This window comes from Micromys minutus (genome assembly GCF_963924665.1).
Source record: "Micromys minutus genome assembly, chromosome: 32".
Classification (NCBI taxonomy): Eukaryota; Metazoa; Chordata; class Mammalia; order Rodentia; family Muridae; genus Micromys; species Micromys minutus.
This window is the reverse complement of record NC_137967.1, coordinates 6,007,582-6,022,043: the sequence shown is the minus strand read 5'-3', so window position 1 is coordinate 6,022,043 and position 14,462 is coordinate 6,007,582. Positions and strand designations below refer to the sequence as shown.

Genomic DNA, 14,462 nt, shown 5'->3' with positions numbered 1-14,462 from the left:
AGCAGTATTCTCAGCTCAGTTCCAATGCCCGAGTGAGCCCCTTCAGAGCCCTGCCTTTAGGGAGGCTTTTGGCAGAAGAAAAGCCGTGCTCTCAAGTGTTGCTGGGAATTGGAGTCCAAGCTGCTGTAGCTTTACGGGCGCTCTCGTATTCTGGAAGTCGTAAGCAAAGCAGCACAAGGCCTTATGGGAGTTGTAGTCTCAGGCCATCTTCCGCGCCAGGCTTCCGCGTGGCAGGCAGAGTGCAGAGCCCATTCCACTCAGGTTAGTGTTCCTCTTCCTTCGGCTCCGGCGGGCTTGGGGTCGTGATGCCACGGGAGAGCCGAAGGTCTTTCTAGGGATTTGGCACTCGCTTTTATTATTGTCAACTAGTGTTCTGGCCAGGATCTCCTCCTAGGCTGGTCTCTTGCCAGGCCGCTTTGTTCATTTGGTGGTGACTGGCATCTGCCTTCTCTTGAACCTGTTAAATATGTTCTGGAGACTTCTCTTCTGCCCTTTAGGAAAGTTGGCCACCGGGAGGCACCCCTGGAATGTGCTGCGTAGATCAGGCGAGCCTGGAACTTGCCGAAATTCAACTGCCTCTGCTTCCTGAGTGTTGGGATTGAGGGCGTGCACCACCACACTTGGGATTATTACCTGTGGGGTTTGCAGCCTGTCCCTCCCCATCATTACAGACACGTAATCTGCATAAGCCCGGTTCACTCCATCAGCTAAAGGCGACTGGTGTATCTATCAGCCTGGTTTCCTCGATTTACTCAGGGCTACTGATGTGGTCTCCTGGTTTTCTGTTTCTGCGTGTGCCTGTAAACTACTCCTTACAACAACCACCCCTCTTACAGATTAGATGGCTGAGAACAGAGGGTGTATTTGCATGCCATTCTGCGTAAGTGCTGGGTAGAAGGTGGTGAGCACTCTCAGGAGTCAGAGATGAAAGCCAGGAAAAGGGGACAGATCTGGGGAGCACTTGAAAGGTGCCCTGCAAGGATCCTAAGTGTTTCGTTTGGAGGCCCCTCTGAGCCTGATTCTCAGGCTTGCCGGGCAGGGCTTGGGGAGAAGTGGTTCCACACTGGTGTGGACCTAATCCAGGCTAGAGGAAGGATAGACTCAAAGGCTGAGGAGGATATATTTCAAGGGGCAGTGCTCAGCCAAGAGAGATAAGAGAGTCCCGAGGGCTTCTTGCTGGGCTCAGTGATCAGAAAGAGCTCCTAGGGCCGGACGAAAGGAGTGTTCCTGGGATACTGGAGAGCATTTCGGGGAGGAGCCACAGGGTCTCCCAAGCTGTGAGACAGCAAGTGCCAACGTCAGTCACAGAGCTGTCAGAAAGATAAGTGGACTGGATCTGCAGGCTGTTATACGCACGTCAGCGTGAGGGAGACTGGAGGAGGGGAGGTGAAGGCAGCGACCAGTGACCCAGACAAGCAGACAAGTGCCACCGTTCTGAGTCGTGCAGTTCAACCAAGGAAAGACGGTCACTCCAGAAAGCAATCGGGTTCTGAGGCAGTAGGGAGGTCCAGCCTCGATGGACCGAATCTTGGGCTCTTTCTTTGTATTTAGCGTTTACTTGAGGTTGTGTCTCCTTTAGGAGAAATGCTTTTCTGGGCAGCAGAAAAACCTTTAAAATGAAAAAAAAAATTTTTTTTAGGTTGCATAGCTAAATGGTATGTGAGGATTTAGGTGGGGGGTAGCTTTTTTTTTTTTTTTTTTTTTTTTTTTTTTTTACACAAACAAAGGGTTTTTGGGTAAAAGAAGTTTCTCATACCAAAGCCCCTAATCTAATCTATATGCTTTGTGAGGAAAACATCACACCCCTGAAACTTTGGTTCTTATTAAGGACTGTTTGCAGTACTCGACACTGCATGTACCAGGAATGTCTGTGACCAAAGCCACGTGAAGGTCATAAAGCTCCTTCAGAAAACAACTCAATAGTTAATAGGAAACGACCGGTGTTTTCTGCGAATTTTTCTTCGAGATCCGAGTACTTCTAGAAAACACCTGTTCATTTTGATGTCCGTGAAAGATAAACGTTTCATTCTAAAGTTTACCCTAGATACAGGGATTTACCAGAATTCTACTACAGTGCTGGTCATGAGGGTGAGCGGTCTGCATCCACAAAAGGATTGGCCATATTCTTTTAAAGATTTTATGTATGTGAGCACATTGTAGCTGTCTTCATCTACACCACAAGAGGGCAGCAGATCCCATTACAGATGGTTGTGAGCCACCATGTGGAATGGTGGGAATTGAACTCAGGACCTCTGGAAGTGTAGTCAACCAGACTCTTAACCACTGGGCCATCTCTCCAGTCCCTGGCCGTATTCTTTTAGGGGATCGGAACTCTTTTGAGTTTTGAGGGTGGGTTAGGGACATTAGGAGAACAAGTCAAGACTGGACTTTGAAATTTGAGCCATCCCCCCACTCCAGGACGAGTGATCAGGGTGGTCCTAGACCTCAGGGCTTCTCTAGTCTGCACATCTGGAAAGACAGACCTGAGCTCCACTGGAGGACGCCATTTGGTTAAAGGAATTGGTGATGTCGGAGTTGAGATGCTGCTTAGAGTGCTCCGTGGAACTGGTCCTGTCCTCATGGAAGTTCCTGACAGTTAAATACATACTTTCCAGATCATTCTGATCGTCGTGTTCTGAAAGGGACGAGGCTCTTGGTTAGCCCCAGCTGGAGATGAGGCGGTCCTGGAGAGAGGACTGAGCTGGAGAGATTTTCCTGATTCATGACAGCTGGTGATACACGGCTTCTGTGTGCCTAGAAGAGGTTACCATGCCTTCCAGGGGAAGCAATCAGGACCTCGTGCGGGGGTCCCAGTATCTTACCTCCCCTACTAAATTCCAAACATCTGTAGCCCTCTGCTTCCGAGTAGCAAGCTCTCCCGGATCAGCCCCGGAAGTTGTTTATGGTTGAGGCTGTAACAAAGAATGACCACAGAACTGTGCTCTATTTCCCTAAAACAGACATAATTCCATTCCATCTGTCCCTTGCATGTCATCCTGTCCGTCTCCCCGAAACTCCGTCATCCGGTTCTCTTATTTTCTCGGCGTAGGAAGAAGCTGCCCTTCCCGTGGGCTCGCCCTGTGGAAGGGCCACTCAGTAGGACGCCATCTCCACAGCCAACCCACAACACAGGCTATCCGCGTGACCCACTCCTCTGTCCCCTCAGCTCCGACATGCAGACATCCTGAATGGTCAGCTTCCCTTCTGGGTCTCTTGTATGCTCCTCTCCCCTCTTCTCTCCCATCAACCCCGCAGTGCAGACACCCTAGATGACACCCTTCTCTCTCCTCCACAGTGTAGACGCCCCAGGCGACCCACTTCTCTTCCCGAGATGCCCGCCCCGACGTGCTTCTCCTGCCACAAGGCCCGCGCTGCCCTCCGCCGCCCACGCTCCGGGCAGGCGCTGTGCGGCTCCTGCTTCTGTGCTGCCTTTGAGGCCGAGGTGCTGCACACGGTGCTTGCGGGACACCTGCTGCCGCTGGGCGCCGTAGTGGCCGTAGGTGCCTCCGGCGGCAAGGACTCCACGGTGCTGGCGCACGTGCTTCGGGAGCTTGCGCCACGCCTGGGCATCACCCTGCACCTGGTGGCCGTGGACGAGGGCATCGGCGGCTACCGCGACGCGGCGCTGGAGGCCGTGCGCAGTCAGGCAGCGCGCTGGGAGCTGCCGCTCACCATCGTGTCCTACGCGGATCTCTTCGGGGGCTGGACGATGGACGCCGTGGCCCGCAGCACGGCAGGCTCCGGCCGCAGCCGCTCCTGCTGCACCTTCTGCGGGGTGCTGCGGAGGCGCGCGCTGGAGGAGGGCGCGCGCCTTGTGGGAGCTACGCACATTGTGACCGGTGAGCACTGGTGGCCGCGGGAAAGGTGTGGCAGGGTAGCGTGCAAGAGAGTGGGGTGGGGTCTCCGCTGCTCCCTCTACTCTCTTAGGATCCCCAAATTTCCACTGTCCCTCCTTTTCCCCCTATGGGTTCTGGGTGTTCCAATGCCCTTCTCCACTGTCCTAGTCCCTAGTGTTTCTATGGTCCCTTTTACCTGTTCTCCTTAGGGAGGATCTACAGGGTCCTCCCTGATGATGTCCCGGGTTTCGGCACCAATGTTAGTTAAAAGATGAACAGTGTGTGTGTCGGGGCGGGGGTGGGGGCGAGATATGGCCCATGGAGGTGCGGTGAGGCATGGGGGGAAGGGAGATGCCTCTGGGGGGGCCCATGTTGGAATCCCTTCCCCCTGAGGGACCAGCCACACGACCGTATAGTACAGAATAGAGTTTATTCAGGGCATGGGGGGAGTTAGGAGGATAGTAGGGGCAGAGAGAAGAGAGGAGTAGAAAAGTAGAGGCCGGCCATGATCACGTGGAGAGAGAGAAGGGAAAAGAATGTGGAGGGGAGGGGTGTGGGTGGGGGAAGCAAGAAACCAAGAGAGCAAGAGAGAGGAGAGGGCAAGAAGCCCCTTTATAGTGTCAGGTAACTGGGGTGGAGCAGACCTGGCTGTTGCCAGGTAACTGTGGGGTGGGTTTTACAGAATCGCAACACTCATCTTCTGGTTCGGGGGTTCCCGGCCTCTTCTCCACTTTCCCTGTTGTCCAGGGGTTCTTGGGGCCTCCCTTCTCGTGTAAATGTAGGCCAGTGCACGCCTGGCCCGCCTCAACTGAGGCCTGCTGAATCTGGCCATTTGGGCAAGAACAGGAGCTGCGTTCCAGCACAGAAGGGAAACAGAGTCACACCACAAAGTCACACCACACAACAAATCTCACACAAAAGATTGACACAAGAAGGTGGCTGCCTCTGCTCCAGTGAGAAGCCATGGAGTGCCGAGGGCTTATATGGCGTTTTCAGGGCGAAGATTTCTAAGGTGGAGATTGGTGAAGTTTCAAGCCAATCCCGATTGGTAGGCTTTCAGGCGCAGGGATTGGTGGATTTCGGTAAATTTTCCAACCAGGAAATGAGCTGGGACCGTTTGCCTTCTCTTCTTGGTCCTGGTCCTTCACCTGAGCTCTCTCTCCCCCTCAGGCCACAATGCTGACGACATGGCTGAGACGGTGCTCATGAACTTCCTGCGCGGTGATGCCGGGAGGCTGGCGAGGGGCGGAGTGTTGGGCTCCGCGGGCGAGGGATGCGCACTCCCCCGGTGCCGGCCTCTGCAGTTTGCCTCGCAGAAGGAGGTGGTGCTGTACGCGCACTTCCGCCACCTCCGCTACTTCTCCGAGGAGTGTGTGTATGCGCCCGAGGCCTTCCGTGGCCATGCTCGGGACCTGCTTAAGCTCCTGGAGGCGGCCAGACCGTCGGCCGTGCTGGACCTCGTGCACTCGGCCGAGCGCCTAGCTCTGGCGCCGGCAGCAAGGCCCCCTCCCCCAGGGACCTGCTCCCGCTGCGGAGCGCTGGCCAGCCACAAGCTCTGCCAGGCCTGTGCGCTCCTGGATGGCCTCAACCGAGGCCTGCCACGCCTGGCCATCGGCAAGGGCCGCCGTGTGCTGCAAGTTGAGCCGCCGCCGCCGCTTGGGAACCCAAGCCCGGTCACCAGTGACCCTGTGGCCCCACCAGGACCCTGTGCCTGCAAGCAACCCAAAGATGAAGCCGACCCATGCGGGAATGGAGGGTATGGGGCAGGAGCCACCTGTGTATCGCAGAGTGACCTGAGCCCCGTGACGGAGTGACTGGAGCGCTGCACTCTACAATGCTCTGCGCCCAGGACTGTACCCCAGTGCCCTGCAGCTGTAATCTATACACTGTGAAGTGATTTCCCTTCAGTGCATTGCACCCTGGGACTGACCGGTTTCCCTGTGGAGTGGCTGTACCCTTCAGAGTCACTTGAACCCTGCAGATTATTGTACCATACAGTGGCCTACACTTTTGAAGTGACCCGTGCCCTGCAACCTGAGCCCTATGGAGTAAACCGTGCCTCGTGGAGGGATGTTCCCTGCACGGCAACTTGAACCCTGAAGAAGGTGTAGGGAGCCCCAGGCAGGTCTAAGGAACCAATAACCATGCATTCCTGCACACCTCTGTGGGGTTTCTGTTTCTCAGACAGCCCTGGCTCTCTTCTGACTTCCCAAGTCATGAGTAATAGGAATATTCACAATTATCACTATACCTCTTTCATCCAGACACAGCTCTTAGACCTATGGGACTCTGAGAAAGTTTATACTGAACCAGTTGGGACATTCCATGGCCGGGTTCATGAACTGAGGTTGCCCCAGAAATACTGCCGAGGAAGCTGTTACACAAACATTTGCAGCCCAAGAACAATAGAAAGTTGTTTATCAAGACATTGGCCAAATACATCGGTGTGGACTACAAGTAGACAGGTGACAGCAAAGCTGAAATCCCTCCTGTAGGTCTCAGGCGCTATCTGATGACTTTCTTAGCTTGTGGGGTCTTTGGAAGCCAGCGGTCTGCTCAGCTGATACATTCCGAACCAAATTTGTGGTTTTCACGTGGTTGTTGGGTCAGTGTCCTGGCCGGCCGTTTTTGCTTTGTCAATTTTTACACAGTCTGGGATCATCTGAGAAAATGCTTCCACAAGATTGACCTACCAGCAAGCCTGTGGGGCTTTTCTTAATTGATGATTGATGTGGAAGGGCTCAGCCCACTGTGGGCGGTACAGTTCCTAGGCAGGTGATCCTTGATACTATAAGAAAGCAGGCTGAGTAAGCCAGTCAGTAGCAGTGTTCCTCCCTGGCCTCTGCCTCTGTTCCTGCTCTGACTTCCCTCCGTGATGGAGTGTGACCTAAAATGTAAGTTGAAATAAAATCTTTTCTCCCCAAGATGTTCTTGCAGCAATAAGAAAGACTGTCCACATGTGGGTCTTCAACGCACACATTGTTTCCTGGGGGGGGGGGTTGCTTATATGTACCGTCTCATTTCTTCCCCATGGCAACCTCAGGGGACCACAGGGGCTGTTACCAGTCCTATCTATAATGGGGTGACGTCCTTGCCCACTTCTGGCATCTGTTGTGGGTGAGGAAGATACCCCAAGTTTGGACTCTGGAGACGGAACTTGTACAGCGTCTCCACCTAACCTCTCTAAGGTACCATTTCCTACTGTGAAAACGGAACTCTATTGCTTTCACCCCCATCTTGGGAGACGAGAGTCTAGTGGTCAAAGATGTTGGCCAACCGTATCCCAGCTCGGCTCTGCATACTGGGGATTGACCACCAGGGGGCTCTAGTCTGAATGCTGCCTTGCCCAATTAGGAAGTTGAGAGGCTGAGAAAACTTCCCCACGAAGAGACTTGGTGGTGTCAGGTCCCACCTCCAGGTGCTCCTTAGCCTCTGTGGCCCTGTCCTTATGGAAGTGACCTGTTTACTCCTTGAACTCCGTAGGTCCCTATATTCCAAATTAAGATAAGGCAGAAGTGGATGCCCTGCCTCCATCAGGTTCCCTTGGGCTTATAAAGCACCAGGTCAATTATTCATTCAGCAAATATTGGACATCCCTTTGTCTGGTCCCCTTGCAGGTTCCAGGAAGTTGCAATGGGCAGAGACGGGAGCCCTTCGACAAATTTACAGCCCGTGGGAAGAGGACAATCGCAAACAACATGGGGGTGATTGTGACTGTCACTTTTTTTTTCTTTTTCAATGCTCGAAATCGAATTACCAACCTAACGCGCCCTCGCCCCTCATAGGGATTCTCGACAATCTATCTCTGAGCTACATCCCCAGCATAAAGGTCTGAGTGTTAAAAATAGAATAGAGGGAAGGAGGAAGAAGCCACCATGAAAAGACCTCCAGGCAAGTGGCCTTTGAGCAGCGATCCTCATAAAGTTAGGGAGACAAATCTTAAAAGTATCTTGGAGGAAGAGCTCCCTCTGGCGGAGGGAGCCGGCAGTTCGGCAGCTAGGGGAGGAATAACCGGGATCTCTCCGGGCGTCTGCGGCTGGACCAGGTGTATGGAGTCAAGACTTGTGTTTTATTCGAACAGTGAAGGCCAGTCTCCCGAGTGCTTCTATTCCGGGTCCATCCAAAAACCGCTTTTTAAAAATCCCTTGGCTGTGCACGGGGCTGGGGGGGGGGGGGCAGAGGAGGAGCCTGGGACGGTTAGGGGGCGACTGAAGACTCTCTAGGCAGATTGTACAGCTCCGAGCTTTCCGCTCGTGGGGCTGCCCCCCACCCCCGTGCCAAGAGGGCGTTCCTCCCTCGTTAGAGAGGTGATGCTTGTTTGATACTCATTTATGGTAGACGAGCATGCACCCCACTGAAGCAACTTGCCAAGACTCACATAACTGTGACTCAGGGAGGGAGAAGGGGCTCTAGGTCCTTAAGCTGGAAACCAGAGGACCTGCTTCCAAATGTGTGCCTCTCATTTCCGGAGCATCCGTGCTCCTGGGCCTCTGGTGTGAGAAAGGTGCTGTGTTCACATTTGACCACAAGAGGGCGCTGTGAACACATCTATGCGCCCACACTGGGTCTCCAGCCAGGCCTCCAGCATCAGCCTCCAAATCTAGAGAGCCCTGAACTGGAGGGGTTTCCACAAAGATGCTGTGTCCTTGCTTTGGACAGACTCTGAGCATGAGACCTGTAACTCAGCTAACTGCAGAAACCGCTCAGGACAGAACCTAACAGCTTGGAGAGGTAGACGAATGGAGCCGGGAAGATGGAGGAAGGCCAGAGAAGGAGAAAGAGAGAGAAGAAATACAAAAAAGGAACACAGCATAATGTAATCTGACAGGTGTCGGCGGGGATTGCGTCCTGTCCATTTAGGGAGAAAAGGAGTGGTCTGCGGGAGGCTGCCCTATCCCAGAAGAGAATCACGCGAAGTGAGCCAGTGATTGGCTAGCTGCGGGAAAGCGGTCCTGGAAGAGGGAATGGCTAGCCTAGATCTGAGGATCTGAGACTGGTCACAGCCCAGAAGTGGCAGGCAAGAGTGTGAGGGGTAGGGATTGAGATGCAGAAGTGAGCCCTGGAGCTCTCCCAGCAGGGGAAAGATAAGAATCTTGGTTGCAGACATTTCCTAACATCTCCCAGAGTCTGGCCCAGCCCGAGATACTGAGGAAACCAACTGAGTCAGCTCTGGTCCCTGCCCTCAGTGGGCTCTCCCTCTGGTGAAGGAAGAGGGAACAGGCACTGACAAGTCAGAACCAGAGGGTTTACATGTCACTGTTGCCATGGTGAAGGTTCAGCAGGGAGCCTAGAGGTGGGGCACCCAGCTCAGTGTGGTGCGTCATAGACCATGGAGGTGCTGTTTGAACCAAGACCCAGGAGCTGAGTAAGACAGAGGCCTGGAAAAGCATGAGAGAGGGACCTGAGTCCCCAACAAGAGGGACCTGTCTGTCCCTGTGGGGAAGCCTTGCTCCCGGGGCAGAAGGCAGAATGTTGCCCTCTCTGAGAACAAGGCTTGCCAGGAAAGACTCAAGGCAGACAAGGATAGGCTGGGCGTGTGGCTCAGTGGGTAGACTGCGTGCTTAGCATGTACAAAGCCCTGGTCTCCAGCGCCGTATAGATGGAGTGTGCCAGTACACACAGCCCCAGCCCCAACCCCAGCACCAGGGAGGTAGAGGCAGAAGAATGAATTTAAGGTACGTGGCAAGGGGGAGACCCTGTCTCAAAACACCAAGAACACTGTGGGAGAGGCCACGGAGACACATCAGGCCCACACAGGTTGAAGATCCGAAGTAGAGAGAGTAGAGGGTCTGGCAATGCCAAGAACGGGCGCTAAACCTCTCACGGAGAGTTGTGAATTCTACCGACATTGGGTGTGTTTTAAAAGCTTTAAAGAACTCCCATGTGAGTTCAAAGACTATATAAATAGGGGCCGGAGAGGTCATTCGTCCACTAAGAGCAAGCGCTGCCTGTTGTGTTTTATAGACAAAATGCTAACACAGCCCTTGCAGAGGACCTGAGTTTGGTGTGTCAGCTGGTTGACAGCATCCTGTAACTCCAGCTACACACACACACACACACACACTTTCAAATAAATCTGTTAAAAGATAATATAAATACAAGAGACGCTCCTCCTGATAAACAGAGCAAACAGATTTCCCACTCAGGAGTACTTAGGGCGTTTGAGAGGCCCCGGGACTTGCTGAGGCAGGAGAAAGAGCTGGGCATCCCTAAGGAAGCCTGTGGCTCCCCCACCCCACTCCCTGCCTGTTGAAACACTGAGAACCCAGTATTTCTGAATGCAGTGGTAGGTCTTCCTAATTCCAGTGTCCCATGCCCCGAGCCCAGAAGCCTGTCTCCTGGGCCTCCGTCATGAGAGGCTTGTCCAGGTCTTGTTCCAATTTATTCATTTCGGCTGTGCACTCTCAGAGCTCAAATGAGACACATTTCAAGTCTGAGGAGAAAGGAGTGATGGGTGCCACAGTTAGGCTTGAAGATCATCTCAGCCATTCAGTCTACTCCTGGACAATCCCATCGCACACGCCGGACACCAGATTAGTACTGGAGACTCAGTGGTTGACCAGGCAGGAAAGGTCCCAGCCCTCGTGAGCCCTCCAGGAAACACATTCCTTCTTTCTGTGAGGGTCCCAACGGAGGGGGCAGAGGGTTACGTGGCTGAACATTTCACCTCATTAGAGCTGACACTCAAGTTGTTGGAGGCAGACATGAATTCTGAATAATAATAAAAAAAAAAAAGTAAATAAGAAAAGGAAGGGCGTTCAACAATGACAAATGTCCACACAACAGTGTGAGAAAGGCAGAGGCAAGAGGAGAATTGGGGGAGGGGGCTTTGGAACTTATCACAATTCCAGCAAGGACTTGGGTTTTAGGCAGCTTTTGACAAGGTGCTGTTTTGAGCTTCAAGACCATAGCTGCTACATGGAGAATGGGCTTGGCTGGGGCAGGGGGAGAGGGGAGGGGCCAAGTGGGGAGGGGCTGAGTGTGGTGGGGGAGGGGGAGGGGCCGAGTGGGTATACAAAGCAGAGAGACCAGGCTGTGTGCTACTCAGCCTGTGTGGTGAGAGGGATTGGAGGCTGGGTGGATGTGGCAGAAAGGAGCTACATGGGGGAATTTTCTGCCAAAGTGGGTGGTGGGACCGTGGGTGGGATGTGGGAATGTAGGCAGCAGCTGGAGACCACTCCCAGCTTTTGACCTAGGTTGGGTTCTAACGGACCTCGGAGCTTCAACAGCAATAAAGAGGAGACAGTGGAAGACACGGTGCAGACAGAGGAACCCCTCACCATGAAGGGCGCCTGGCGTTAGCAGCTATGGATGCTGACTTAGAAACATCAGAGAGGGGCCTGGAGAGATGGCTCAGTGGTTAGAGCACATGTTTTTTCCCAGAGGACTGGAGTTCAGTTCCCAGCACCCTACCCAAGCAGCACACAACCACCTGTAACTACAGTTCCAGGACATCCATCACCCTCTTTTGGGTTCCATGGTTACTTCTTCTGCCAGAGGGAGTCTGAGTCGTCGAAGAGCCACGTGAGTTCTAGAGCCAGAGAGGGACACTGAGTCAGGAGGGCTGGGACTCAAATTTGTCTCCTCTCCTGGAAAATATGTGTCATCATGGAGGGAGAGCTGAGACCTAGCACAGGGAAGAATCCCACCCCACCCCCACCTCCAAAAGAAACCACACCTGTGGAGGCAGGAAGAGCCGATGTTCAATCTTCCTATTGAATTCAAGACTGGCCTGGGTACTGGAGATACTGTCATAAACACACACCAGGAGTCTATTGGACCCCCAGAGAAGGTGGAGGGGTTGGGGTGCCAAGATATGTCCTGTACACACTGCCTAACCCAGCACCTGACAACGTAAGGTCAAGAGCCTGGAACACCGATGTCAGAGGTCTGTAATCTCCCCATGTCCAGACTGCCTCCCCCACCCCACTCCTTTCTCCTCAGCCCAGCTGTGCCTCTTGTTTCCTCCAGGAAGGATCCCCCCCCCCACCTCTGAGGCATAGCTGTTGTTCCATCCCTCAAACACCCCAACCCTCCCAAGGCAGGTCTAACCACTAAGCCTTCCCGCCTTTCCTTCTTCCTCACCCCTACTCGATCCCTGACCACCCTCAGCTCCTCTGACTCAGCATCAATGCCTTCCCTTTGCTGGCCTCTTGCAGGAACATGGGTCACCAATTCCCAGTCATTTCCAGCACCTCACCCAGAATGTGTGTGGTCCTAAGATGATCTGGGGAGTTCTCTCAGTAAACAAAACAAAACAAAACAAAAACACAAAAAACCAACCGAGCCACTAGACAGGCTCATCCTCGGTTTCCTGCCACCTGACCCACACCCCACGGAGAACCCCGCCCTTTCCTCTTCCCTGGACAATGGGATAGGCGTCCTTCCTCTCATCTGGGGTTAATCTCGCCACTTAGCCGGCTGCACCGTCCACTTGAATATTTCCCAACTACTACGTTCCTGTAGGTTCAGATCCCCATGTGGTTACAAGCTTTGTGCAACCCTGGGCACAGGAGCTGACTTCATCTTGACTTCCTTGTCGAGTACAATGGAGGGTCAGAATGACACAGAGGTGCTTCAGTTTTCACGCAGGTCGGGGAAGGATCCAGCGAGTTAACTTGCTCAACATGCGTGAAATCCTATTGGTCACATAAGCGGATGTGCTGACGAAGTTGGCAGTTGCCCCGGGTAACAGAAGGCAGAATCAGGACAGTTGTGGGTTCCGTACACTGCTTCCTTTTCTTCTCAGCCAGCCTCGGTCTTCACAATCTGTAATCCTGACAGGAGGTGGTGTCTACAGACTTCCCGTGACACCCCTCGGGTTTCCGTCCTCCTCCTGACAGTGGTCTTGCATTTGTCATACCCTAAAGCATCCTGCTTCTTAAAAAAAAAAAAGAATTTATTTTTATTAGTTTTATTAATTTTATTTTATTAGTTTTGATTATGTGCATATGAGGAAAGTGTCCCAAGAGCCCCAAGGGGGGGCATCGGATCCCTCTGGAGCTGGAGTTCTGAGCACCTGGGAGTTCTGAGCACCTGGGAGTTCTGAGCACCTGGGAGTTCTGAGCACCTGGGAGTTCTGAGCACCTGGGAGTTCTGAGCACCTGGGAGCCAAACTCTAGCCATCTGCAAGCGCCACGCTCACTCTTAACTCTGAGCCGTCCCTCTGGCTCCCACCTCTTTTCTCTCAAGATTATATGACATACAGTCGGAATTACACATTACATTTATTTCCTCTTTTTTTTTTTTTTTCCTTCTCCTTATCTGGTCAGTTTTGTTCATTACTGTGCCCCTGGCACCTGGGTGCTTAGTTAATATTAGCGGTAAGGACTGAGGCTGGAGGAAGAAAGGCAGGTTGAACAGAAAGGGAGGGAGGAAAGCTTGTATAAAGCTCACAGCTAGGGAATTGAGGATGTGGCTCAGTAGACAGAGAGCCTAGCTGGCACATGTTTATCTAGCATGCTAAGTCCCCGGACTCCATCCCCAGAACCAGATACACCAGGCATGGGGTATACACCTGTCATCCCAGCACTCGGGAGGCGGGGACGGGAGCATCAGAATGTTCAGCAAATTTGAGGCAAACCTGGGCTACGTGAGACCCTGTCCAGGTAAAAATCAAAAGAACGGAGCTGGGAAAGCTGGACGAGGTGGAAGATGCTTGTAATTCTAGCGCCTTCGAGACAGACCTGATCTGCATAGAAACCCATCTTTAAAAGCCCGGGGTGGGGCCGGCAAGGTGGCTCAGTGGATGAAGGAACTCGTTACCAAACCTGAGGACCAGAGTTTCATCTCTAGGTCCCACGTGGTAGAAAGATGTAACTTAAAGGTGTCCTATGAGTTGCACACATGTACACACTCACGCACACACACACACACACACACACACACACAGAGAGAGAGAGAGAGAGAGAGAGAAAGAGAGAGAGAGAGAGAGAGAGAGAGAGAGGGGAAGATGCACATATGAAGACTGACAGACGCATCACATACAGGAACGGAGTTCCGCCGACCTGCCCTGAAAAGCAGTTAAGAGGAAAACGGCACGGGGCGACACTGCTGTGTGTGTCTTCCAGCTTGTCCCTTCCTCTGCCCCATCACAGCTTCCTCAGCTCTCCCCACCCAACACCCTCACAAAGCCCTTTATCTCCAAAGATGTCGCTCTGCCATCCTCTGAGGCCATACCTCCATTTAGGGGCATCCAGAGCCGGGGCTGGAGAGACAGCTCAGCAGTCAAGAGCACTTACGGCTCTTGCCGAGGACTCAGGTTCAGTTCCCAGCACCCACAGCTGACTGTCATTCCAGTCCCTGGGATCCAGAGCCCTCTTCTGGCCTCTGTGGTGAGCAGGAATACATGGTTCTTGCAGGTAAGATGCTTAGGGGTCGGGGGAGATGGTTCTGTGCAGATGGCTGGCTACTCAAGCGTGAGAATCTGAGTTCAGATCCCACGATTCACATGCAAAAGCCACGTTTGATCATCTGTAAGCATGGAACCTCAGCAACTTGGTGGCAGAGGCAGGAAGACCTTGATGGCTGCCAACCTAGAGCCAGGCTCAGCAAAAGACCCTGCCTCAAAGGACTAGGGGAGAGGAACAGACCAGAACAGCAGGAGTCCCCCTTTGGAGACTCTCC

At 53.2% G+C, this 14,462-nt stretch overlaps 1 protein-coding gene across 1 annotated transcript; it reads left to right on the top strand.

Annotated features, from left to right (window-relative positions):
- Window positions 1-229: 229 nt before the first annotated feature.
- CTU1 (cytosolic thiouridylase subunit 1) lies at window positions 230-6,717 on the top strand. Its single transcript, XM_080909165.1, has 3 exons — window positions 230-261; window positions 3,296-3,839; window positions 5,007-6,717. The coding sequence occupies exons 2-3, from the start codon at window positions 3,332-3,334 to the stop codon at window positions 5,648-5,650; spliced, it is 1,152 nt and encodes a 383-aa protein (XP_080765291.1). The 5' UTR covers window positions 230-261; window positions 3,296-3,331; the 3' UTR covers window positions 5,651-6,717.
- The last annotated feature ends 7,745 nt before the right edge of the window (window positions 6,718-14,462 follow it).